The sequence below is a fragment of the Cricetulus griseus genome, chromosome 4 (assembly GCF_003668045.3).
Source record: "Cricetulus griseus strain 17A/GY chromosome 4, alternate assembly CriGri-PICRH-1.0, whole genome shotgun sequence".
Classification (NCBI taxonomy): Eukaryota; Metazoa; Chordata; class Mammalia; order Rodentia; family Cricetidae; genus Cricetulus; species Cricetulus griseus.
This window is the reverse complement of record NC_048597.1, coordinates 116005030-116032858: the sequence shown is the minus strand read 5'-3', so window position 1 is coordinate 116032858 and position 27829 is coordinate 116005030. Positions and strand designations below refer to the sequence as shown.

General features: G+C 49.6%; 2 protein-coding genes and 1 long non-coding RNA gene across 5 annotated transcripts in view; 2 read left to right on the top strand and 1 right to left on the bottom strand.

Moving 5' to 3' along the window:
- Trim56 (tripartite motif containing 56) overlaps nucleotides 1-16911 on the top strand; it is a 46574-nt gene extending 29663 nt beyond the window's left edge. Inside the window, exon 4 of one of the 2 annotated variants that reach the window (XR_004769537.1) lies at nucleotides 16781-16911. The gene's annotated coding sequence lies outside the window, so the exon portion shown is untranslated. Of the gene's footprint in view, nucleotides 1-171; nucleotides 1214-16780 lie in introns of those variants that run through there. The other variant, XR_004769538.1, reaches the window with a different exon arrangement.
- On the bottom strand, nucleotides 1076-26104 carry LOC107980100. Of its 2 annotated transcripts, none has more exons than XR_004769539.1 (3): nucleotides 25999-26104; nucleotides 1920-2005; nucleotides 1076-1179 (listed from the first exon to the last, which is right to left on the bottom strand). It is a non-coding gene; the product is annotated as an uncharacterized LOC107980100 (long non-coding RNA). The 2 variants fall into 2 exon arrangements; XR_003485373.2 differs by lacking the exon at nucleotides 25999-26104 and adding an exon at nucleotides 2585-3229.
- Serpine1 (serpin family E member 1) lies at nucleotides 16805-27729 on the top strand. The gene is made up of 9 exons (XM_027416220.2): nucleotides 16805-16953; nucleotides 17993-18264; nucleotides 19912-20145; nucleotides 21698-21892; nucleotides 22623-22821; nucleotides 24670-24770; nucleotides 24876-24962; nucleotides 25708-25791; nucleotides 26023-27729. Exons 2-9 carry the CDS (start codon nucleotides 17994-17996, stop codon nucleotides 26058-26060), a joined length of 1209 nt encoding a protein of 402 aa, XP_027272021.1. The 5' UTR covers nucleotides 16805-16953; nucleotide 17993; the 3' UTR covers nucleotides 26061-27729.
- The last annotated feature ends 100 nt before the right edge of the window (nucleotides 27730-27829 follow it).

Sequence of the window (27829 nt, the reverse complement as noted above, 5' to 3'; positions counted from 1 at the left end):
AGGTGTTCAGTGCTAGAGGAGACACCCAGTGTCACCCTCTGGGCTTTACATACTTTTGCACACAAGTGTGCCAAAAACACACTAAAACACACTAACACAAATAAATATTAAAAAGAAAAAGTAAAAAATAAAAGCAATACATCTAAATGCCCATCCTCTATCCCTCCACAGACTCAACATCTCTCCATCTTTTCTGGGCCCCAAGGCAAAGGAAAATTTTGCTGATGAAATCATGTTAATGACCCATATTGGCCCAGGTCTACTTCCCAGCACGTCTCTTGCTGTGACATTCCTATGAAATTGACTGAATTCTTCCCAGTACCTGAAGTCTGGGCTGAACCTGGCCCCTGGGCCTCCTGTGTGACAGAAGACTCTAACTTCAGCACCTGCCTCAGGGCAGCAAGGACCTGAAATACCACACGATTTGCGTCATCTCTGTCCTAGATGTACCTAGACATCTAATGAAAAACAAAAACTAAACCCAAACAACCATGTCCTACAATTCTGATGCAAGATGGTTGCTCAGGGCTCCAGAGATCTCAAAAGCTCTTGGAAAAGACTCTGGGGAGATGGCTCAGTCTGTAGAATGCTCACCACATGAGGACCCAGATTTGATGATTGGCACACTCCTAAAAAGCAGGCAAGGTTAGCATGCAACTGAAATCCCACCACTGGGGAGGCAGACAGACAGATCCCAGGAGTATGCTGACCCATCAGCCCAGCAGAATCAGCAAGCTCCAGGTGGAGTGAGAGACCCTGTCTCACAAACGGAGGTGGCAGAGGCCTGGAGATGGCTCAGGGGGTAGGAGGGCTTGCCGTGCAAGCATGGGGACCTGAGTTTGATTTTCAATGCTCAAGTGAAGAGCCAGGCACAGCCGTGTGTGCTGTCAACTCCCAGCAACGCAACAGGGCATGGAGAGAGGTGGGCTCTGGAAGCTCAATGCTTCACCTACTAGGGCAGGTAGAGAGGCTGCCAAGAAGCAGCTATGAACGCCCCAGATAACTTGGCTCTCTGGCTGCAACATTTTATCTCTTCAAAATCTCCAACTTCCAGTAATTCTGGGGAGTCTTCGAGGTTCTGGCTTCTTCAGAGAGCTGTGGTCACAGCCAGATATCACCCCCTGTGTATCTGTTTCTCTATGCACAGGACAGTCAACCAACTGCACCCACTTCTAAGCACTGTGATGAAGAAATAAATAGTGGGTATGAAGCAGTGTTTGGCCAGAGCAATTGGCCCACATGTTTTAGCCATGGTTGATACTGAAATGTGGGGAAGGGGACCCCCAAATCTTAAAAATGTGTGAGTTTGGAAAATGACCAACACTAACAAAGGTCTGAACACCAATGCAGATTTTTGGGCACAATTTTCTCACTCTGGCATCAGTCTTTACTTCAACCTGCTTTTGCATACTGGGCCTGATTAATGTTAGGTAGGTGTTCTGTCACTGAATGGTGCCCCAGCCCCTCACTGTGGGATTCTAGGCAGGCGCTCTACCACTGAGCCACACCCCAGCCCCTCACTGGGGGATTCTAGGCAGGCGCTCTACCACTGAGCCACACCCCAGCCCCTCACTGGGGGATTCTAGGCAGGGGCTCTACCACTGAGCCACACCCCAGCCCCTCACTGGGGGATTCTAGGCAGGGGCTCTACCACTGAGCCACACCCCCAGCCCCTCACTGGGGGATTCTAGGCAGGTGCTCTACTACAGATCCAGGCCCTTGGCCCCTTTTCCAGTCTTGCTGGACATGGCAAGCTAGGTTAGGAATCCTAGGGACACTAGCCTGTAGACCTCTTCTGTCTCTTCCACACATGGCTTCTTCAGTTTTGAGGTTTTCCTCCTTCCTGCTCTGCTACACCCTTCCTGAAGGTAAGCTGTGCCTAAGCCCCCAAGGAAGAAAGAGTTGGCATGGTGACATACCTGTAACCCTGTAGTGCCATCACTGGGGAGGCTGTGTCGGGAGGGTCAGTTCAAGGTCTACCTGGACTATATGGCTAGGCCTTGACCTAGAGAGAGAAGGGGGAAGAGAGGGGAGACAGGGAGTTAGTTGTCCTTTGTAGTTTTCCAGATAGTGGCTCTGGGCTGGCTTCCTCTATCCATCTACCCCCTCCACCCATAGAGTTATCTGAATTTCTTTAAAACCTAGAACTGTCTTCTTGGTCCCTAAAAGGCACCTGGCCACCGAGGTCTATGACTAGCCTGGCTTCCACACTTGGAGCTCTGTAGCCAGATAGATGCTCCTTGGGTCTGCCCTTGGTCTTGCTCTGATCCTCCTGACCTTAACTCTTTTTCAAAGGCATATCTATTTATTTTATTGGGGGGAGGGAGGGATGTGTACCACAGCATGCACGTAGAAGTCATAGAACAATTTTGGGGAACTGATTCTATCCTTGCATCATGTGGATTTCCGGGATCCAATTCAGATGGCTGAGCCATTTCACTGGCCCCACTGATCTTAACTCTCCTCTAAGAGTTCATCTACCTTGTGGCTAGAATACAGTGCAAGAGAGAACTTCTCCCCATGGTGTCAAAGCAAAGTCCCCTACCCGCAGCAACCTCCACCTGCTCAGACTCCATATGCACACCTGGAGGGTGGTACATAGCTGGGGCTTCCCCAGTGGGCTTGTTTATTCTGCTGAAGCAGGAAGGTCCTGCCTGTCTCCTGGACCTCTACTCTCTGGAAAAATGACTCTCCTCGGCTATTGTTTCCTTTCCGGTGGAATTTCTGCTCTTGAGCACCGTGCACCACTCCTCATGTCTCCATTTCCTCCTGTCCAGACAGGAGCTGGCCACCAGCCAGAGGCATTGGTGGAACAGCCTGGTGCTGAAGACAGTGAAGGACTGAAGCAGGAAATGGGGCTCCTCCATCACAGCCTCTTCTTTGCTGTCCACTTTGGGCGGTGTGTTCCCATGGGCAGAAAGTCATTCCCTGTGCAGCAGGGCAGTGTGATGCCAGGGAGCAAGCCTGGAACGGGCGGGTGAGGAAATACACACACACACACACACACACACACACACACACACACACACACACACACACACAGAGTGTAGGCTTCGTTCTTCCACTAGTTTGGTACTTAATTTGGTGGAGAACTCTCCAGATGAAGGAGATGGTTGCCATGTTGATGCTCAGAAATTGTAACCAGCAACCAAGGGCACCATTTGGCAGAAGTTGGTCTACCCAACCCCAGCACCAAATTCCCATGGTATGCCCTGTTCATGCTCTCTCTCTCTCTCTCTCTCTCTCTCTCTCTCTCTCTCTCTCTCTCTCTCGATCCTGCTCTCTCCCTCCCTCCACCCCTCCATCCCTCCTTCTCTTACTTATTTGAGACATGATCTCAATGTAGCCCAGGCTGGCCTCTAATTTCCTATGTAGGCAAGGCTGGCCTCTAACTTCCTATGTAGCCCAGGCTGGCCTCTAACTTCCTATGTAGCCCAGGCTGGCCTCTAACTTCCTATGTAGCCCAGGCTGGCCTCCAGCTCCCTAGTGAGAATGCCTTGACCTCTTAATCCCCATGCCTTTATTTCCCAAAAACTAGAATTACAGGGTTCATCACCATGCCCAGTTTATGTAGTGTTGAAAATCAAATCCAAAGCTTCTCCCATGCTGGGCAAGCCATTACCAGCTGGGCTGTATGCCTGGCCTCTTAGTTTCTTGAGACAGGGTCTTGCTTTGTAGCCTAGACTGGCCTTGAACTTAAAATCTTCCTGCCTCAACCCCGGGTGTGTTGGGATTATGGGTGTAGGCCACCATGCTGGAACCAGTGGGGTTTGTAAAGGTAAGGGAGAAGGAATGGATGCAGGGACAGGAGGCGGCTGGCTCCAGTCTTGACGCTCCTGTCCTGCCTATCACTTGTATGCTAAATTCAAAAGAGTCCCAGTCTGATTCCTGGCATACAAAAGGCACCCCAGGTTACCCCACTCTTCCAGCCACTGAGCAGAAGCTGCCTCATAGCTGCCACCTCAGCTCCCCTCGGCCCTGCAGCCCCAGCCCCTCCCCCAGGGCCCCCAGGAAAGCCATGCTTCAGTGTGAACTGATATGAATAACGGTTACTCGCCCTGCCTGCATCAGACCTTACTCATCCTGTCTGGTGGTTCCTGACCCAGATTGGGGAGCACAGCAGGGGTGCAGCAGAGACACCCCCAGGAAGGGAGCATAGTGAGTCTTTAGCCTTCAGGAGGTTCTGGGAGTAGGTGGGGCCACAGCAAGTACCAGCCTGAAGGTTCTGCTTCAGGTCCAAGTTCCTTCCATAGTAATGATTCTCTCATCTGAGACCTTCAATTAATTAATTGGTTAACTAATATGCACACACTAATAAGTTAATTAATTAGTGTGTATAGATATTTGCTAGTTTGTTTTGGAGACAGAGTCTCACTATGTAGCCTTGGCTGTCCTGGGACTCCACGCAGACCAGGCTGGCTTCAATGTCTCCCAAGTGCTGGGATTAAAGGCATGAGCCATCACTCCTGGCAAACATCTGGTTCCTTTCCTGCTGTATTGGATACAGGTAAAGCCAGAGCATTTGGTGGCCTTCCTCACTCCAGCACTGACCCAGACCACCTCCCCTTCCTCTGCTCAGCTTCCAGGGTCTCCTTACTGGAGGACATAATTCACTCAACACACCTGTTAGTGCCAGAGTCCTGGCCTCTGTCACCAAGAACCCAAGGGATGGATCTGGGAGTGAGCTCAGTGGGTGGAGTACCTATGTTGCAGGCATAAGGACCAGAGCTGGACCCTTGGTGCCCATGTAATAGGCAGGTGCAGTCTGTGTGGATAACATCAAAGCTGGGGAGGAGGACCCTCAGGCTGGCCAGACAGCCGGTCTAGCCCAATTGGTGTATTCCAAGGTCAATAAGAGACCATCTATGAATGAATGAATGAATGAATGAGATGATGTAAGATAAGATAAGATAAGAAGGCTGGTAAAATGGCTCAGCAGACAAGGGTCTTTGCCACCAAATCTGATGACCAGAGTTCAATCCCTGGGAACCCACAAGGTGGAAGGAAGAACTGACTTCTACGAGTTGTCTTCCCATCTACACACACACTATGCCATAGGCACCCACACACAGATGAACAGCCCAACCTGAGCTCCAACACCCCATGCAGCCAAGGATGACCTTGAACTTCTGATCTTGCTTCCACTCCCAAATGCTGGGGTTACAGGTGTGCACCACCATGCCCAGTTTGGAGATGCTGGGGATGGAACCCAGGGTCTCGTGTGTGGTAGGCAAAGACTCTACCAACTAAGCTGCATCCCCGGCTCTTGGATGTCCTTATTTCTGAGGAGTTCTTGAGGCCAGAAATCCAGCTGAGACACTCATCAATGGCAGGACTCTAGTAGGGATGGACATGGGACTAGAGATGGCAACAAGCACAAGCAAAGAGACTGCGGGAAGCAAGGGGTGGGGAGGGCTGGGGCAGCCCTCCCTCATGCCCTCTGTCCTGGCAGGAGCGGGACAGGTAGCTCAGTGGGTAAGAACATGTACTGCTCTTACAGAGGACCCAAGTCAATCCCAGCACATGCACGGGTGGCTCACAACTGCCTGTAAGTCCAGCTCTGGAGGACAGGTCTCCCTACACACCAGACATATTCATTTAATTAAAAGTAAAATGCTTTCTAAACACTGTGTTGGATCCAAAGGACAGGGATCGTATCTGTCACACATACCTGGAAAGGTCACATAACCCATTCCAGAGAAGGTCATAAGCAGGGGCTGGGGAGGTAGCTCAGCCGATAAAGTGCTTGCAGCCCACCTTCAAGGGCCTAAGTTCAAGCCCCAGAACCCATGTAAAAAGTCAGGCATGGTGAGGTACAACTGTTACCCAATGCCAAGAGTTGCTCTCTAACCAGCACACCCAAGTAGAGAGCCCCAGGTCCCAGTGAGAGACTCTGTCTCCAAAAACAAAGTAGACAGTTCTTGAGAAATGGCCCAAGATTGAACTCTGACCTTCACATGTAGACACACACACACATACACACACACACATAAACACACAAAAGAGATGGCTGGTATTCCCACTCCCCCACCCAGTTGAACATTGTGTGTGTGTGTGTGTGTGTGTGTGTGTGTGTGTGTGTGTGTGTGAACATGTGTGTCCTGTGGCCTATTGTGGGGGTCTGAAAACAACTTTCAGGAGTTGGTTCTCTCCTTCCACCTGTGGGTTCATCAGACTGGGCAGCAAGTGCCTTTACCTCCTGAGCCATCTCGTTGACCTCTTTGCTATGATGGAGGAAGAAGGTGAAATTCAGGGCCCCCTGTCTGGTCTAGGGTCTCCCATTCTCACCCTCTCACATCTGGCGCCTGCTCTCCCACTCTTACAGCCCTGTGCACAGGGCTTTGGGAAAGACTTCAGGTGAAGGGCAAGGTAGACAAAATCATAGCCCAGCTGCACTGTGATGGGAACAGCAAAGTGAGCCAGCGGTGACTCAGATTAGGACACACACACAAGAGTCTTGATCCCATGTGAAGAAGCCAGGGAGAAAGAATGGTGACTCGGGCACCCCAGAAACCCTGTGGTAAATTCCATTAGAGTTTTATCACCTTGTCTGCTTGACCTCTGGGACCTCAGCTACACACAAAACTCCCACTGACCCTAGTCACCGTCTCTCTGGCCATCTGCCTGGCTCAGTGGGAATTCAATAGAAAAGTCAAGTTCAGGGCCTGGGTACATAGCTGGTTGCCAGAACTCTTGCCAAGCATGCAGGAAACCCTGGGTCTATTCCAGCCCCACATAAACCAGACATGGTAGTGCATGCCTGTAATCCCAGCAACTGATGGGTAGAAGCAGAAGGACTGATTGTCCAGGGCTCTCTTTGTCTGTATGGTGAGTTTGAGGACAGCTGGGATACAAGAGACACTGTCTAAAAACAAACAAAACAAACAAACAAACAAAAAACAGTGTAGATAGAACCGGAGACAGCTCAGTGGTCAAGAGGACCCAAGTTTAATTCCCAGTGCCCTATTTGGGGCATCCCACGCCATCTTCAGGCCTTTTCAGGCACCTGTCATAATGTGCACACACATACATAAATCCTAAAAACATATCTTTCTTTAAGACAAGATCCCACTGTGTAGCTCTGGCTACCTGGAACTCATTATATAGATCACACTGGTCTTGAACTCACAGAAAGTTACCTGCCTCTGCTTCCCAGATCCTTGTACCACCATACCCAACCAAAAATAAATCTTAAAAAAAAAAGGCATGTCCATGTCCACAGCTAGAACACAACAAGAACATCCATTTCAATCGGCAGAAGGTTCCAGAAAAAGCAGAGCTACAACATGAAAACTCATAAAGAGGGGGTAAGATAGGAACTAGGGTGTTACTCAATAGCAGAACACTTCTCTATCTAGCAAATCTGTACTCTGTGTTCCATCCCTAGAGACAGAGACAGAATGGTAGTTCTCTAGAACACCATGGCCAAGTCAATTCTCATGAAAGAAAGCATTTAATTGGAGCTTGCTTACAGTTTCAGAGGCTTAGACTGTTATCATTGTGGTGGGGATCGTGGCACTGGAGCAGCAGCTGAGAGCTACACCCTGATCTGCAGGCAGAGAAGACGGACTGGACTCTTTAATAACACACTTGACATGCAAACACAAGGACCTGAGTTCAGATCCCTATCACTCATGTAAAAGGCTGGGTGTGGTGGCCCACATCTGTAATTCCAGTATTGAGGGGGCAGCTCACTGCTCAGGCAACTTGGCTGAATCAGTGAGAGACCCTCTCCTCCAAAACAAAGTGAAAAATCCAGCCTCATGTTTGTTGTTTGAGATAGGGTCTCTCTGCATAGCCCTAGCTATACTGAAACTCACTATGTAGACCAGCCTGGTACAGTCTAGAAATGATACAGTCTAGGGGTCTTAATGGGGTTTGTTTTTTCTGCCACTTAAAGAATTAAAAGACAGGGAAAAGATAGGCTCCAAAGCTACACAGAGAAACCCTTTCTCCAAAAATCAAAAAAAAAAAAAAAAAAAAGGAAAAAAAACAGAAATGCAACGGCAGCAGCAGAGAGTTCTCAAGTGCCACAGATAGAACCAACAGATAAAGAAAGGTGTTTAGCCGGACGTTGGTGGCACACGTCTTTAATCCCAGCACTTGGGTGGCAGAGGCAGGCAGATCTCTGTGAGTTCAAGACCAGCCTGGTCTCCAGAGCGAGTGTTAGGATAGGCTCCAAAGCCACACAGAGAAACCCTGTCTCAGAAAAAAAAAAAAAAAAAAAAAAGGAGGGGTGTCTTGGAGATGAAGAAACATGCACACAATAGAAACACAGAGAAAAGGACCCTCTGCACAGCAGCGGGGAGAGCTTGGGGGCGGAGTTTAAAGCCTCTGAAGAATCTTCCCCACTCTAGGATTTGTCAGTTTGAAGACAGGTAGGATAGCTGAATGGTGGGCAGCTATGGTGTGACATGTCCTGATCAGGCCTTGAACTTGTTGAGCCAGGCCATCAGCAGGGGCCCACTGTTGGGAAACAAAAGCTACCAGGCTTCTGTCTCAAGTCAGGAGGTTGAGGGAGAAGCTGGCCATCTTGGAAATCTGCCATTTTAATTACTAGCCACGGCCCCTCTCCCAGTCTAACTCTGGTCTCTTTAAGACTGGCCTTGGAGCCGGGTGTTGGTGGTGCACACCTTTAATCCCAGCCCTCCGGAGGCAGAGGCAGGTGGATCTCTGTGAGTTTGAGACCAGCCTGGTCTACAAGAGCTAGTTCCAGGACAGCCTCCAAAGCCACAGAGAAACCCTGCCTCGAAAAAATAAAAACAGACAAAAGACTGGCCTTACACTCACAGATACTTACCTGCCTCTGCCTCCCTAGTGCTAGGATTAAAGGTGTGCACCATGCCTGTTTCGTTTCTGCTTACTTCAATAGGGCCTTATATAGCCCAGGTTAGCCTTGAACTTGCTATGTAGCTGAGAATGACCTGGTCTGATCCCCTTCCTTCTACCGCCTGAGAGCTGGGACTCCAGACATGTATTTACCATGCCTGATTGTACGAAGTGAACTGAACCCAGGACTCTGTGCCTATGTCCAGAGAAAGAGCTAAAGTAAACTTAGGAATGTAGAGAATGCGGAACTTGGGATGGCCACATAGAAGGAATGTGAATCACAGCCAAGACATCCAGACTCTTGGGAGAAAGAGAAATGGATGAAGGACAGGATGCCGTCAGGGGCCCTTTGGGTCCTAAGTCTCCTCATTGGCTGACAGAGTCAGTGTCTGTGATCACATCTACCCAGACACTGAGAGCACCACCCTTCCCTGCCGTCACACTTCCTCTGGGCGGCTCATTCTTGCCTCAGATGCTTGAGGGTCATTCATGCTTGTTGAACACGGCTCAAGACAGACTCTGCAGTAAACACCCCCAGGAAATAATAGAAACCAGACATGGCGATTTGTATCTGGGATTCCAGTATGAGTACAGGCAGGATTACAAGTTCAAGTCCAAAGAAAGCCATCTTGGGCTACACAGCAAGACCTTATTTCCGGGGGCGGGGTGCTAAAACAGGGTGCTGGGGATGTAGCTCAATTGGCAGAGTGATTGTCTCATATAAAGACGGCCCCGGGTTTGACCCCCCAGCACCTCATAAAACAGGGAGCACTCCTATAATTGCAGTGCTCCACGGATGGAGGCAAGAGGATCAGAAGAGTGTTCAAGGCCAGCCTCAGCTACATGAAATCTTGGAGGAGTGGATGCCTTTAATCTAGGACTTGGGAGGCAGAGGCAGGCAGGTCTACATAGTGAGACCTGGGGGACAACAGGAGTTGTGGATAGCAAAACTTATATCCCAGGGCCCCTCTGGAAAGGTGGGTCTAGCACCCCCTCTTCCTCATATGCTTAAGGGAAGAGGGTGCATAGAGAAGCCAGGTGTGATGGCATATGCACTAAGGAGGCTGAGATAGGAGGCTTTGGAGCTCAAGGTCAAAGCTTCATAGCAGGAACCTGTCACAAAACAACAGATATACATGGATTGTCAGAAGGGTCCAGATAGGATCCCATAGTCCCAAGCAGCAACACCAGCCAGTGGGGACCGGGCAGGATGGAATGGACATGGAAACAAACCAGAGAGTGGCTGGCAGCTGTGCCCTGGGGAAGCAGCCAGTCCACCATCAAGATATCTGAGGCTAACTGCTAAACGAAGGAAGTCCAAAAAACAGCCTCCAACATTCCTCCTTCAGGGAGCTTGCATTCTTTAAGACTTAACAATGTCGGCTGTCTGCCACTCAAAAATAGTTACTACTTACTGAGTGTTCAGAGGCACTCAACACTGAGTAAACGCCAGCTCAAACCCTCATAACAACCCCAAACATGGGAATCCCTATCTCTCTCAGATAAGAGACTGGGTCGGTGAGATGGCTCGGGGCTCAAGGCACTCATAGGCAGCCTGATGACTTGAGTTTGGTCCCCAGAACGCACATGGTGAAAGGGGAGAACTGCCTCTTACTCACACCTGTGCGTGCACCCACACACGCTCAAGAAATAAATGTAATCTTAACTTTAAAGAAGAGAGGGGGGCGGGAGAAGGCAGAAGAGATGGCTCAGCAGGTAAAGTGTTTGGCACATAAACATGAGGTCTTGAGTTTTTAAGACACCATATTTTAAGACATCAGCCGTAACCTACAGCTAGAGAAATGGAAACAAGCACCCCAAGGGTTGCTGGCCAGCTAGTCTAGCTGAATCATGAGGGCTAGGTTCAGTGGGAGACTCTCTCTAAAATAAATAATGAATGAATAAATAAATAAGGTGGGGAGCAATCAATGAGTGCACACACACATGTACAAGCAGCCCACATGCACGAACACATGATTAATAATTAGCCAGAAAGAGGGTTAAGATCTGGCAGAGGGGTGTGACTTTGCTAGGTAAAGCCCTTGGTTCAGTCTCCAAACAACAACAACAACAACAAAGGAAGCTGCTGGGGCCCAGTGAGAGGGCTCAGAGGTTAAACGGATTTGCCACCAAGTTGTTTGGCTTCTGGCCCCACACCCAGAGATGAAGAGAAAACTAACTCCCAATAGGTGTTCTCTGACCTACACACACACACACACACACACACACACACACGGACACACACGGACACACGGACACACACGGACACACACACACACACACACACACACACACACACACACACACACGGACACAGACACACACCGTGTGGTCACAGACATACACAAGCCCCCATCAATGAATTAATCATCAACCCATGTAAATTAATTTACAAAATTAAAGCTAAGGCTCAAAATGATTAAGTTATGCTGGATGTGGGACCACACATCTACAATCCCAGCACCTGGGAGGCTGAGGAGGGAAGGTGTAGAGTTCAAGGCCAGCCTAAGCTACCCAATAAGCTCCAGGTCAGCCTGAAGCACATAGAAAGAGCTGTCCTTAAAACAAATAGACAAACCCAAAAGAACACCGTTAACTTTTGCCTTCATGCACATCCTCATCAAGCCGCAGGTCCCTGCCTGGAGGCCAGGAGTGTCTGATCTTACTGGCAGCACACACCTCCCCACACACAAACACCCATTTATGGAACAGTTGCTGTGTGACCATAGCTCATCTCTCAACCTCTCTGAATTAAGTAATCTTCATAGCCCTCAGTCAGCCAATGTCAAGTCCCTGCCTAGAGGCAGGCTCTATTTGACCATAACTACCATTCTTCCATTTATAGAACAGTTGCTGCGTGACCAAAATTCATATCTTAGCCTCTCTGAGTCAATTAACTTTTATGGCCCTCAAATTTTGAAACTCGTGTGTGTGTGTGTGTGTGTGTGTGTGTGTGTGTGTGTGTGTGTGTGTGTCAGAGGCTGTCAGGCTTTGATACACATACATACACACCCCATTTAAGCATGGACTACATCGTGGGGGCCGAAGCAAGTCTGAATTTAATCTGAAAGTTCAAGGACAATGGCTGGCCATGGGTTAGGGAAGGAAGGAGAGACTGAGGGACTGGGTCTATGAAAGTAGGGTCTGAGAAAGTATGGAAGGAACCTCCAGACAGGCTGACACCAGAGAGGCCATATCGGACAGTCCAGAGCCATGATTCCCAATGAACAGAAGCCAAGGCACTGACCACTCCGCCCAGCTTACTCCTAGAAAGGGCAGACACAGCCCAGCCCCAAACATGGGCTATTTTCAGAACTGTGTTGTTTGGAGAGCCACCAAGCCAGAAATAGAGCATTGAGTTAGAGTCAGTGGGGGGATCTTGTCTTCACCCACCCCCAGCTCTCCCAGTGAAGTCACCAGGCACCGGGGGCTGGACCCAGCATTCCAAGAAGCCTGTGTAATGGCAGGAGGCTGAACCTCCTTCCCAGAGGAAGAGGCTCTGGAGCCTGAGAGTGACTGTAAAAGGGATTCCAGGAGGCAAAAGAAAAGGAAAGAGGGGTTGAGTCAGACAGCGGAAGAGAGGCAGTGGGAGAGCCATCTCCTTTGAGAGACAGGACACAGAGTGCAAGAGAGACACTAGAAGAGGAAGTGAGGAGCAGCTTCATCTTGAGTGACTCGGAGAGTGACATCTCAGGGGTAGAACCAAAGAGGCAAAGAGGAAGGGCAAAAGGAGAGGGCAAGAGGGCAAGAGGGCAAGAGGGCAAGAGGGCAAGAGTGGTCCCTGGGAGACAGCTCAGCAAATAAAGGCTCTTGCCACCAAGACTGACACTGAGTTTGATCCCTGTGGGGGAAGAGAACTGACTACTAAACATTGTCCTGTGACCTGCACACATGCGCACGCTCATACACACACACACACACACACACACACACACACACACACACCACACACTCTCACACACACACACACACACACACACACTCACACACACACACTCACACACACACACTCACACACACACTCTCACACACACACTCACACACACACACACACACACACTCACACACACACACACACACACTCACACACACACACTCACACACACACACTCTCACACACACTCACACACACATACACACACTCACACACACACACTCACACACACACACTCACACACACACTCACACACACACACACTCACACACACACTCACACACACACTAAAAGCAGGGAGGGGCGATGGTGGAAGAAGGACCATGACTCCTGAGGCCCCAGTGAAAGCCTCCTGCTCTATGACAGGGTGCAGGGGTGGGAGTGGGGGACAGTCATGGAAAATATGAGTTCACTCCAATTACAAATCACCTGCAGAGGGACCAGATGGAGCCATCTTCCTGGCTAGCTGATCCTGAAACTTTCCCAGAAATCCACAGCCCCACGTAATGCACACTCTTATCTCTGATCCCCAGGAAATCATGGGCTGAGTGATTTCAACAGCAAGGACTTTTCTCTTTCTGTCCACTCCATCCCTCCCTTCCCCCACACTTACCAAAGGGTCAAAAGTTAGAGAAGATGATGAGGTCAAAGTGGTTTGGGGGTTCCAGTGGGAAAGAAAAAGAGAAAGTGACACAAGCCTGTGACTCAGGTTAGATTCTGAGAAGGGTGTCCCAAGGAGGGCTTAGGGAGTAAGACACTGCCCCCTCCTCCAGGAAGCCCTCAGGAAGTTGTTTCCTGTGTGTGGAAAACTATCTCTCCCCTCCACGTCCAAGGATAGACAAAGTCATAGGGGATGAAGAGGAGATACCAGGACCATGGCCAAGTCTGGGTTCCAGGCCATCCAGGCAGCCCCAACTCATAGAGAAACAGAGGCCTTATTCTGCTAGTCTGTACCTCGGTTTCTACACTTTTATCTAGCTATTTATTTGTATATCTGTGTGTGTCCATGTGTAGACACGTGTGATACAGAGTACATGTGGAGGCTGGAAGACAACTTTGAGAGTCAGTTTGTTTCTTGCATCATGTGGGTCCCAAGGATTGAGCTCATGTAGTCAAACCTGGCAGCAATTACTTCTACCCAGTGAACCATGCCGTAGGCCCATTGGCTCAGTTTCTAAAACCTACCCCCTAGACGCCCATAGGATCCCTCTGGTTCAGAGGTTCTTTTAGGATCCTGACCACGGTGGTAAATCTGTCATGTCCGTCACCCCAGCACTTGGAACACCAAGGCAGGAGGATTGTGATGCCAGCCTGGGCTACATAGTGAGATCCTGTCTCTAAAAAAGGAAGCTAGGCATGCCTCTTATTCCAGCACCAGGGAGGCAGAGGCAGGGGGACTGCTGTGAGTTTGTGGCCAGCCTCATACATACAGTAAGTTCCAGAGAACCAGGACGTAGATAACATGACTCTATCTCTAGTGTCTTCCCCACCAAAGAAAAGGAGAGGAAGGAAAAAAAGACCCAAAGCTTTCCATTTCCAAAGAAAAAGGATGCTCTCCCCCCCTCCCCACCCCCAGGAAGGGTGCAGGGCCATTACCCAGCTACCCTGAGCCCAGAACAGAGTATCAGACCCCCAAGTCAGGAGGAAACTGCTTGCACCCTGGCAGAGCCCACTCCTGCCACAGAAAATCATGGTCTCGGGTGGGGGTTGGGGGAAGACCTAGAAAAATCTGAGAATGGCCATGAGAAGAAGAGGGGGTACCAGCTAGAGCGCCCAAAGCAGCCCACCTCCAGCTGCATCCCACCCATCCCTCTTCTGCAACCTTGGGGTCCCTCTAGCCACTAAGGATGAAGGGCATGGCATCTGGAGATTGTCTACTGGTAAGAGTTGAGGATGGGTCTGGGCTGTGTCTTCTTGTTCTGAAATGGCCAAGAACACCTGCCTCTCCCTCCCAGCCAAGCAGCCTCACTGAAGGCTTCCAAGCCACAGATGACAAAAGGGAAACAAAAAAACAAGCAGCACACTGGCCAGAGTGCCTCTCTCTCTGCTGGGCCTGTGAGCCTAAGTTTCCAACTGAGGTTTCTCTCTTTCCTCAACCCTCCCTCCCCCACCTGACTCAGGAGGCAGGGTCGCTGTGAGAAAACTCTGCAGGGCTGGTTGCCCTGGTATCTGTTTATTGCAAATCCAAAACAAACATCCCTGCTTACCACCCACTTAAACTTCCTATGACTCGCCAGCCAGCTGTCTCCATGGATACTGCCAAGTGAACCCCCATCACCTATACGAAAGATGACAGCATGTGAACTCCAAGGCCCAGAGTGCCTTCTCCTCAACTCCTACCATGGGACCACCTTGGCCTTTTCCCATCATCCCTCTCTAGTCACAGTGTCCAGGGTTACAAGGGTGTCTGAGCCTGCCCAACCTTGGAAGGCCGCAGCCTCGTCCTCTCGAGTGCTATGTTAACGTTCACTCCGTAAAGAAATTGTCAAGCTGGGAATGTGGTTCTGTTGGTAGTTTGCCTAACAAGCCCAAAGTCCCGGGTTTGAGCCCCAGTACAGCACAAACCTGGTGTGGTGGGGGAGAAGGATCAGGATCTCCAGGCATTCTCAGCTATATAATGAGTTTGAGGCTTGCCTGGGCTGCATGAGCATGAGAGATTGTCATAAACAAACAAACAAACAAACAAAGGCTCCTCAGTCACTCTTCCTTCCCAGGACCACGAAGGTTCAAGAACAAAAACCCCACCGTGATATATATTTTGTTCCTTTCTATCTCTGGTCCTGTGACTCCAGCCCACCAGTGTCTACACCCAGAAGAGAAGAAAACTTCAAAAAATACTCTCTGGGGTCTGGAGAGATGATGGCTCAGCCCTTAATAGCACTGACTGTTCTTCTAGAGGTCCTGAGTGCCGCCCACAATGACCGGCGAACAACTGCCTGTAACTCCAGCTCCAGGGAACCTGACACTTCCCAGCTATCACACACACACACACACACACACACACCCAATGCACACGCACACACTTAATTAAAATCTAAGACCAAATCTGGATGTGGTGTTTGCACACCTTTAATGTCAGCACATAATGTCAGCACGAGGGAGGAGGCAGGAGAAGTCTGACGGCTGAGTTGGGAGCCAGCCAGAGCTCCGGATTAAATTCCAGGCCACTCTATCTTAATAAATAAACAAACAAATAAATGATACAAATAAAATCTTTAGAAAACACCGCCTCTTTTCCCCCTCAGTCATCTCAGGGTGCTCCAAGGAGTAAGAACTTCCATGCTGCTCCTTGCTCCTGGACAACCCGTGTCCATCCATGGTAAACCCTAGTCCAATCCAGCCACCATCGCCCCACCCAGTACACCTCAAAACCCAGCCACACAAGGCTACTGACAGAAAGACAGCCCTTGGGGCACCAGGAGAGTTTGGCCCCATGTGGGGAGTTAGCCCTGCTTCAGGGCAGGCCTGGCAGATACACAGAGGGAGGAAGAAAGTACCTGAAGTTCTCTGTTGGGCTCAAGTCCAAGAGGAACCAGAACCCAGACAATCACAGGGCACATTTCATGCCCTCTGGCCACTGGGCAGAAACCCAAGGGAAGGCCAGGCCGACTTTTCTTGGAGGTAGGCCCAGGGTGCACAAGGGGCAGACAGCACATAGCTCATAGCTTCTCCAAAGGAAAGGGGGCAAACTGGAGGCCTGTTGCTGCAAGCTGAGAACCAAGGAGGGGAGTCCCCAACACCAGGCATTGTTAAACTCTGTGGTACCACCGTGGGTCGAGACCACAGACCAGCCAAAGGCAAACGGGCCGGGATGTTCCAATCAAGGCAACCAGGGTTTGCTCAATTATCGCCAAGCCCTCTCACACACGTACACACACATGTCCCAGCAAATCCCTGGGAGGGAGGGAAGGTGGGAGGGGGTAGGGCGGGCGGGCAGCCCAGACATTTCCAGAGTTAGAAAGTGGGTGGGACTGGAACATGAGTTCATCTATTTCCTGCCCACATCTGGTATAAAAGGAGACTGCAGACCCAAGACAGAGCACAGCTGGATCCGGCTGCTGCAGAGCCCTAGAGCACTGTGAACCGGGAACGCTGCACACCCGCCTCCCGCAGGACACGGCCAACCACAGCTGAGCAGCAGCCAACAAGCAAGACGAAGAGCCAATCAAAGGCTCCTTTGAAAACTCCAGGTAGGAGAAAGGCAATCTCACTCTCTCACCTAAGGCTTAATTACAGAAGAGAACTTCCCTTCCCAGAAGTCTCTGTCTGTCAACCCCCATTTTCCCTCGGTTTTCTTCCACCCTGTTCTGGAACTCTGCAGTCTTGAGTTCGCCTTGACCCAACGAGGACCACAGGTGGTCCAGAAAGATGGTCAAACGCCACTTCTAAACCAGGATCCCAGAAGCAAAGACGCTGTCTTTCAGTTCTTCTCCAGCAAGCCTCCCCTTTCTCAAGTTACCAAAGAAACTTTACACACACACACACACACACACACACACACACACACACACACACACACACTTACTTTAAAAATTGCATTTATATGTGTATGCATGTGTACATATTCGTGTGTCACAGTTCAAGTGTGGAAATCAGAGGACAACTTTCAGGAGTCAGCTCGCTCTCTACCATGTGGGTCCCAAGACTAGAACTCGGGTCGTCAGGCTTGGTGGCAAGTGCCTTTACCCATTGGGCCGTCCTACTGGCCCCGGAGAATTTTTTCATACTGCTAACTTGAGCAAAGCATTAGCTGGGGAATTGTGATAAGAGAAAAACAAAAAACTTGCAAACCAAAAGCTGTCATTGTCCAAAGATCCCTTGACCCCACAGAGGGGAAGAGAGACACACAGGGTGTTTTTCTAAGACTTCCACAGGTAAAAACTGAGGGTTGTTTATGATAAAAATCAAGTAGCATCTATGGGCAGTAATGCATGCCTGTAATCCCTGTACTTGGGGGAATTGAAACAGGAGGATCCTGTTCTAGACCAACCTGGGTTCCATAACAAGGCTCTGTCTGGAAAAAATTAAAAGAATTGGTTGCAGGCAGAAGGGGATGAGCTCATCATCCAATTGCATTATGGGATCTGAATGAATGCGAGCTTACTGGACTGATCTCTTACAGGCTAGAGGTAAATACAGAGAGCCTAGTCCATGACTGAGGCACCATGACCTGCTCCGGGCAGTCTTCCAGAAACATCTCCTTATCAGATTCTCTTCCATTTATTCTAGGATGAAGATGACTTCAGTGCTAATTTGCCTCACCCTGGGCCTGGTTCTGGTCTTTGGGAAAGGGTCTGCTTTACATCTTCAAGAGTCCCACACAGCCCATCAGGCCACTGACTTCGGAGTAAAAGTGTTTAAGCATGTGGTCCAGGCCTCCAAGGATCGGAACGTGGTTTTTTCTCCCTATGGGGTGTCCTCAGTGATGGCCATGCTGCAGCTGACCACAGCAGGGAAAACCCAGCGGCAGATCCAAGACGCTATGGGATTCAAAATCAACGGTGAGAGAAAGGGTAGAATGGGAGGTGGAGAGAGTCATGAGGTTCTCGAAGACTAGGGGCCAGAGCAAACAGGGAAGACAGAGGGGGCTAGCTGCAGCCCAGGGACCACCCATTTTCTCTCCAGCTTCTGGGTCAGATGATCTTGATTTGTTCATGATGTACCCAACATAGATATAGAACATAAAAACTGTGCTTGTATCCCCTTGGCGCTGAGGATATAGCTCGCCTAGCATGCACAAAGCCCTGGGTCTATCCCCAGCACCAAATGAAACTGGAGATGGTGGTGTAGAGCTATAACCACATTCCTTGGGAAGTGGAGGCAGGAGGGTCAGGAGTTCAGGCTCGTACTTTAGCTATGTATTGAGCTCAGCAACAGCTTGGATTGCATGAGACCTTAAAAAAAGAAAAAGAAAGAAAGAACCCTATGACCTTAACTCTTGTAAACTCTGTTTTATAATCTACAAAGTGGGAACAATTGAAAAATGCCTACCATACAAGGCTGAGTATATATGTAATAGGATTATGAACATAAATTACTTGATAACATTATTATTATACAAACAACCTAGCTATGGTGGTACATACCTGTAATCCCAGCCCTTGGGAGCCTGAGGGAGGAGGAGGATGAATTTGAGGCCAGCCTGGGCTACATAGCAAGAGCCACTCCAGGCTGGGATATAGAGCAAGACCCAGTCACAAAGCCAAATACAAGAGCAAGTCAAGGAGGGTGGCTCGTAATGTAATCTCAGCACTTGTGAAGCCATGGGAGGGCTGTTGCAAGGGTAAGGGGCAGGAGTGGAAGCAAACTAATGTTTATAATTTAAGAATTGAGGGGGGGGCTGGAGAGATGGCTCAGAGGTTAAGAGCACCGACTGCTCTTCCAAAGGTCCTGAGTTCAATTCCCAGCACCTACATTGTGGTTCACAACCATCCATAATGAGATCTGATGCCCTCTTCTGGCCTGCACTACAAATAATAAATGAATCTTTCTTAAAATTGAGAATGTTCTAATGTAAAGAAAATATTAGGAGCTGAGACTCTTTGGGAAAGGATGCACAAAGGGTTAAAATTTGAGAGCTGTAGTAGAGTATAGTAGTATATGCCTCTAATCCCAGCACAGGGGAGGTAAAGGTAGGGGGACTTCTGTTAGCTTCCCGGACACAGTGAGTGGCAAGCCAGTCTATGCAGTCTGTGTTAAGGTGTGAAACCCTTCTCAGAGAGGAATGGGGAGAGGAGAAGAGGAAAGGAGAGAGGGAGACAGCATGGTGTCACACACCTTTAGCCCCAGGACTCAGGAGGTAGGCAGGCAGTTCTATGTAAGTTCAAAGCAAGCTGGAACTAAACAGTAGTGTTCAGCCACCCCGAGGTGCCCGGTGAGACCTTTCAAAAAGCTGAACAAGTAAAAAAGAAAGAAAGAAAGAAAGAAAGAAAGAAAGAAAGAAAGAAAGAAAGAGGAGGGAGGGTGAGAAAGAGGGAGAGAAAAAGAAAGAGTTACAGTTTGGAGCGACTGCCCTCCAGTGAACCCTGGAGGAATGGAAGAGCCTCATCCACCTGGACAGGGGTAAGGCCCTCCTTGGGAACCCTGGTCCAGATGAGAGCCCTTGGCTCACCACCAGCCTAATGGATCCTGCCCTGGTACCTCTGCAGAGAAGAGCACAGCTCCTGCCCTCCGTAAGCTGTCCAAGGAGCTCATGGGGCCGTGGAACAAGAATGAAATTAGCACCGCCGACGCCATCTTCGTCCAGCGGGACCTGGAGCTGGTCCAGGGCTTCATGCCCAACTTCTCCAAGCTCTTCCGGACCACAGTGAAGCAGGTGGACTTCTCAGAGGTGGAGAGAGCCAGATTCATCATCAATGACTGGGTGGAGAGGCACACCAGAGGTGAGTGGCGGGGAGGGGCTCTGTCAGTTCTCCCATCCTCAGCTCTCCCTTAACTCTCTTTGTGGATAAAAGGCAAATGACTCAAGAGCCAGAGTATGATAGCTAATGTTTGCCCTTTTACTTTCTTCCTGTGGTGCTGAGGATGGGAGCCAGGGCCTCATGTATGCTGGGCAATCACTCTACCACTGAGCCACACCCCAGCTCCTCACTGGGGGATTCTAGGCAGGGGCTCTACCACTGAGTGACACCCCAGCCCCTCCCTGGGGGATTCTAGGCAGGGGCTCTACCACTGAGTGACACCCCAGCCCCTCACTGGGGGATTCTAGGCAGGGGCTCCACCACTGAGTGACACCCCAGCCCCTCCCTGGGGGATTCTAGGCAGGGGCTCTACCACTGAGCCACACCCCAGCCCCTCACTGGGGGAATCTAGGCAGGGGCTCTACCACTGAGCTGTAACCTAAAACTGTGTTTGTCTTGGTTAGGCTTTTTCATAGACCACTCAGATCTGGAGACAATGGCTCATCCCTGTATGAGGATCATGAGTTTGGGGTTAGCCTGAACTACATAGCAAGATCTTGGGAAAAAAAAAAAAAAACACTAGGGAGAGAAACCAATTGCAGCTAGGTATAGAGCAGTATACCTGAAGTCCTAGCTATTCCACAACCCCTTCAAAAAAAAAATCCACCAGGACCAGCAAGATGGCTCCATAGGTAAAGATTCTTGTTAGGGAGCCTGGTGACCTGAATTTGATTCCTGGAAGCCACACAAATGTGGAAGGAATGAACCAACTCTGCATAGGTTGCCCTCTGACCCCCACTTGGCATGCATGTGCCCACACACACCTCATACTCCCTCCCCCACAATAATAATAAATATTTTTTTAAAAAGTGAACAAAAGCCAGGCGTTGGTGGTGCACGACTTTAATCCCAGCACTTGGGAAGCAGAGGCAGGAGGATCTCTGTGAGTTCAAGGCCATCCTGGTCTATAGAGCAAGTTCCAGGACAGCCTCCAAAGCCACAGAGAAACCCTGTCTCAACCCCCCCCCCAAAATGAACAAAAGTAAAAGCCAGCATGAAAGACATCACTACCAGTAAGAATAGCAGTACCTGTTACAGGCGTGTGCACAGGCCTCCAAGATTACAGCTTAGGGGCCAAAAGAAGTGTAAGGAGGGAAGGCAAAGTGTCTGGTTCTGATGCTAGATTGGATCCCAGAGCCAAGTAAAATGTGATGAAGCCAGGGATGTGACTCATGCCTATCACCCCAGCTCTTGGGAAGCTGAGGCAGGAGGATTACCATGAATCCAAGGCCAATTTAGGCTTCTGAGTGAGCTCTGGACTAGGCTGTACTATAAAGAGGGGGAGGGAAAAAGGAGGGAGGGAGAGAAGGAATGGGGAGTGGAGAATGCTGAGCTGGAAGATATCCTGAGACTCTGAACAAATTGACCCGTTTAACCCCCATGGGCTCTTTGTATCCCTTATTTGAGAACAGGGAGCAAAAGCATCTGAGATGCTTAAAAACCACCTTACTTCTGACCACCTTACTTTCCCTAGGTATGATCAGTGACTTACTTGCCAAAGGGGCTGTGGATCAGCTGACACGCCTCATTCTGGTGAATGCCCTCTACTTCAACGGCCAGTGGAAGACCCCCTTCTCAGAGTCCAGCACCCACCACCGCCTCTTCCACAAGTCTGATGGCAGCACCGTCTCTGTGCCCATGATGGCTCAGACCAACAAGTTCAACTACAGTGAGTCCAATATCCCAGTCTCCACACCTTACAGCTACAGACCCTGGGCAGCATTCAGTGTCGCTCCCAGAGAGAGAAGCATGGCAGAGGTGAACATACCCAAGTTAGTACAAAGACTTCCCAAGCAGGAGATACTGAGATAATTCGAGAAGGGGGTAAGATATCAGTTTCTTTCATGCTAGATGAATCAGAAGTGGAGATAGTTTCCCTGACCCACATCTGCCTGGCCGTTAAGCCCATCCCTCCTCTTAAGAGGTTTCTAGTGTGGTTACCTGGGGCCAGCAAGCCCAGTGAGGGGGAAGGCTGTATGAAAGTTGAGATTTAGAGGACGAGAATGGGGATAATTAGTGGCTGGGGTCAGACAGTAATGAAGTCCGGAGGGAGAACATAGGCAGGAAGGGTGGGGCTATGGCTTTGAGAAAATGTTCACCCAGTATCAGTAAAGCCCTGGGTGGCATGCTCAGCTCATAAGCCAGGTATGGTGGAGAATAAGCTCAGGGCCATCCTTGGCTATATAGCTAGTTCAAAAGAAAAAAAAAAGGAAAGGAAAGGAAAGGAAAGGAAAGGAAGACATTCGGATGGGATGTAGAGTGGGGAGAGGACTTCCAAAACTAGAATAGAGAACGAGGCCTTCTAGAAGGGGAGAGGACAAGAGAAGCCAGAGGAAAGCTAGGAAGGAATCCATGTGAGCTGGAGCCATTTCCAAGATGCCATCTTGGTATCTCCGCAGCTGAATTCACCACTCCTGATGGCCACTACTACGACATCCTGGAACTGCCCTATCATGGAGAAACCCTTAGCATGTTCATCGCAGCGCCCTTCAAAAAGGAAGTGCCTCTCTCTGCCCTCACCAACATTCTGGATGCTGAACTCATTCGACAATGGAAAGGGAACATGACCAGACTTCCCCGACTTCTCATCCTGCCTAAGTAAGCCATCCCATTTGCCAACACCCTAACTCCAACATCCGCCATCTCTCCTAAAGCCACTATCCCCCTGTGGAATTTCCCAGATGGCTAATGCCCACAGGGAAAGGACTTGTACGGGAGGCTGATGGGAAACCTTCTAGCCTGGGTTTGATTCTGGTTTCTTATTCCATCATCATGCTTGGAGAAAGTTTCTACTGTTGGAGAAGAGATAGATTTTATAAAATCCATCCCCACATAGACCATGTACCAAATACCCAGTAAGAGTCAACCAAGGTGTAGCATAGTGCCACAAGCCTGCAGCCCCAGAGCTTCAGAGATTGAGACAGGATAGTGAGTTCAAGACCAGCCTTGGCTATGGGGCGAGACTGCTAAAGATGTAGCTTAGTTTGCAGAGTGCTCAGCTACCACGCATGAAGCCCCAGGTTTGAACCCAACATCACACAGACCAGACATGGAGGCACACATGTGCAACACTAACACTTGAAAGGTTAGCACAGGAGATAAGGCCGACCTGGGCTATATGCAGTAAGACCCTGTCTCAAAAAGCGGGGGAGGTACGGGGGGGGGGGGGCTGGAGACACAGCTCAGTTGGCAGAGTGCTTATCTCACATGCGTGAAGCCCTAGATTGGATCCCCACACTGAATAAGCCAGGCATAGGGGTGCACCCCCGTGATCCCAGCAGAAGGGGGCTGGAAAGAGAGAGATCAGGGGTTCAAGGTCATTCTCACTGTGTTCCTGGATTCTATGAGATCCCATCAAAAAAAAAAAAAAAAAAAAAAAAAAAAAAAAAAAAAGAGCAGCCAAAACAGGAGCTAGAGAAGAAAGTATGGGGGCATCTCAATCATTCTATACCCATCTGTAAATGTCCCCCCTTTCCATCTCCACCCAATAATAATTGATTCCAAGTTCAGGCAGGCAGAGGAGCCGCCACAGCTTCTGACTGAGACCCACCCCCCCAAAAAAAAAACGAACAGATTTTCTTTCTTTTCCCTTAATCCTTCTGTAGAATCAGAAGGGGTGGAGAGGGCTTGTCTGGGTAATTCCAGAATTACAGGGAAGCTCCCAGCCCAGGCTTCCCCTGAACTCCCAGATGCTCTATTGCCAGGCTTGGAGAAAGGGGGGGATTGAGTTGCTTCAGCTACTGAACTTCTCTCTCATCAAGAAGGAGATGATGAGTCATGCCCTGGTTGGAAGCAGAAGGAGGGCCCTCCAAAGTCTCACTGTGTGAGCTGTTACCTCCAGCACCCTCGCAGGAGAATGTGAACCTGCCCCTCTCCTGCAGTCAAACGGAATACAATTATGTTCAAACTGCTGTCTTATTTGGGGAAAGCCATTAGTCACGGATTTGAGGGGGTGGAAAGACTGAACAATGTTCATTAATATTAGAAGTTTCTGGCAAGGAGGAAAAAAAGGCCAGACCCCCCTATACCTAGCCAAATGAGATTCCAAAAGGCTTCTAATCACATCCTAGGAAGGTGGAGGTAGAAGGATCAGAAGTTCAAGGTCAGGGCTGGGGAAATAGTTGAGTTTGGGGACTGCTTGCCCAAGTGGCTTCTAACCCCAGTGCTACATAAACCAGGCATGGTGGTTCACACCTACAAATCCTAGCACTCAGAAAGTAGAAGCAGGGAAATTAGGAGTTCAAGATCATCTCTGGCTACATAATGAGTTTGGGGCCAGCCTGGACTACATGAGATCCTGTGTCAAGGCAAACAAAAACCAGACCTTTTTCTTTAAGCTCCTGTCAGTTTCTAACCAGTCTCACTGTCCTAGAGGATACCTGATAGGTTCTGGGAGAAGCAGCATTTGAGGGCCAAACTAAGGCTGTTCCCTGCTCCTGCCCACAGGTTCTCTCTGGAGACTGAAGTGGACCTCAGAGGGCCTCTGGAGAATTTGGGCATGACTGACATGTTTAGCCCAACCCAGGCTGACTTCACGAGTCTTTCTGGTGAGATATGATCCCTCTCACTTTATTGCTCCCGTGGGTCAGGGTCCCCCCGAGAGGATGGAGGGGTGGCTAATCTGTGCTTTATGTGCCCCACCTCTGTTTCAGAGCAAGAGCAGCTCTCTGTAGCTCAGGCCCTGCAAAAAGTCAAGATCGAGGTGAACGAGAGTGGTACGGTGGCGTCTTCCTCCACAGGTGAGTATGGCTCTGCCATGTCACCCCACCACCCAGGACAGCAAGCACCCTACAGGAAATGTAGAGCAAGCCCAGTCACCACCCTTCCCCAAACCTAAGGTGTTGCCACAGTGCAAATGAACTTAAAGAATTTGCTTAGCAGCCAGGCGTTGGTGGCACATGCCTTTAATCCCGGCACTCGGGAGGCAGAGGCAGGCAGATCTCTGTGAGTTCAAGACCAGCCTGGTCTACAAGAGCTAGTTCCAGGACAGCCTCCAAAGCTACAGGGAAACCCTGTCTTAAAAAAAAAATCTTAGCAGTAAGCCCAAAATATGTTTGTGATTGATAGATCTTGACCAAATCCTACAGGAAACTGGGGCCCACAGGAAGTCTTGAAACTTTTAAGGGCATTAATCAGAGAACAAAGAAACAACCTGAAGCCAGGTAGTGGCACATGCTTTGGGAGGCTGAGGCAGAAGGATGAAAATTCAAAGAAGCAAGACCCTGTCCTGAAAAACCAAAGATAGGGAATGTAGCTTGATGGTAGAGCCCCTGCCTAGAATCCCCCAGTGAGGGTCAGGGGGTGTGGTTCAGCGGTGGCATTCTTTCCGTAGCATGCCGGAGGCTCTGGGTTTCATACCTACTACTTGTTTCTTTTAAACCACCTAAAAATCATCTTCCAGTGCTGCCACCAGATAGACTGGTGTCATTGGATCTCTTGGGATCCCACCAATGACAACCTAATACATTGTCCCTTCTCTTTCAGCCATTCTAGTCTCAGCCCGCATGGCCCCTCAGGAGGTGATCATGGACCGACCCTTCCTCTTTGTGGTTCGGCACAATCCAACAGGTGAGCAGAACCCCACCACATGCTCCTCTCTTCCCGCTAGTTCTTAAAAATCATTATATACCTGCCCACCACCTAGATGTCCCCTGAGCCTTTAGGGACTCAGTAAAGATTCTGAATCTCAGTTCCAACCCATTCTGAAGCACCCTGTCATAGCCCACCCAGTGCCAGGACCCCAGTCCTAACTTAATCACCTCCTTAGATGCTCACCTGGCATGATTCTTCTACCCACAGAGACAATCCTCTTCATGGGCCAATTGATGGAACCTTGACAGCAGGAAGAGAAGCCTTCACTCGGGACAAAACTGGAGCTGTTATAAGCAGAAACTCTGAAGAAAAGACTCATTTCAAGTACTCTTTCGGGAGAAGGAGAAGGCATTTCCCTTCACTCCCACAGTGGGAAATCTTCCAACAGCCTCCCAGACCTCGGACTCTCGAAGGAAAAAGAGTCTAACTCACTCACTAGAGTTAGACTCCCCTGTTCCACCAAGATCTCTAATCCAGACACAGAACTAACAGAGCCTTCATCTGGCCATCTTTCTAACATTCAGACTTTGGATCTGGGTCCCACCAGTGCCCCAGCGGGGTGGGGCCACAAGGCTGTCACTCAGCATCCTTGGGCAAAAAAATCACTGGCCACCTCTTGCACCTTTTGCAGTTGCTGAGGTGGGTGCCACAAGCTAAAGGGAGAAACACTGCCTTCTCCCAAGGTACACCGCGGGAATGACCGCCTTGCCCGGCTCCCAGGGGCAGCAGGTGGACAGATCAAGTGTTTGCCCAGTATTGAGCCCTGTCCCAGCTCCTTTTGTGCCCTCCCCTGACACCGCATAGGTTATTTCAGAGTGTAGGTGACTTGTTTACATAGCTTTTTTCAACCCACAACCCTTTTTCTTTTGGGAACAGGGAAAGAAAGGTCAGATGTGTGTGTGCCTGGCTCATCATCCCCAATCTCCCTGTCGGGGTGCAGGGGAGATGCCAGGGGTGTGCTTGAATATTTATCACATTCTTCCTCTTGTGTGCTTGTTGGAGAGAAAAATATATTGTTAAGGAAAAATCATTTTATTTAAGTCATGGCACACGGTGTCCCATTTGGGGTCTATATCCCTGTATCTCAGGGGTACGGCACTCTACAAGCCTGCCCCTCCGGGTGGCCCTAGTGATGGGAGTTCACACTGCCGCCTAGTGGCAGCCTAACACCCTTATCCCAATACTCCCCCTCTCCAGTCCCCCCTCCCACTCCCTTCCGCTCCCGTGGCTTTTTTCCTTAGGGACCTTGCCAAGGTGATGCTTGGCAGCCCACGTTAAAGGAAGAAGAAGAAAAAAAGATTGGGTGGAAGAGAGATTTGAGGGAGGGCAAAGTGGTTTCAAATTTTTCCAATGCATTCAAGAGCAGAATGGCAATAGGGGCTGTGTGACCTAACAGGACAGAACTTTCTCCAATTACTGGGTGACTCAGAGCCGCACTGGTGACTCACTTCAATGTGTCATTTCCGGCTGCTGTATGTGAGCAGTGGACACGTGGGGGATGGGGGTGGGATGAAAGAGACAGCCAGCTCCCGGTCAACCACCTTAGTTAGATAATCATTTTTGAAAGCCTCCTTAGCTGGGGTATGATCAGAAAACCAATTTACTGAAAAACTGCACAAGAAGGTAGCGTGAATGCAATCTCATAGCAGGCCACTCTGCATCCATTATGTCTCCACCGGAAGAAAAAAACAAAACCCATTCTCTTTGGTTTTGTTTCTCTCTCTTCCTCTCCCCTCTCTTCTTCCTCTACTCATTATGCACTGGACAGCCATACACCGTGTACCCACAGAGGCCCCAATGTGGGGGTCAAATGTTCTTGAATTTTGTTGGTAACATGCTTTTTTTTCACTTTTGATATATAAACAGGTGAATATGTCTTTAAAAACAATAAAAACAAATAATATGCAAACAAAATTGCTTGCTTTTTGCCTTTTCTGTTTTACTCAGCACATGGAGTCAAAGCCATACTGGGGGCCGGTGAAATGGCTCAGTGGGTAAAACATTTGCCACACAA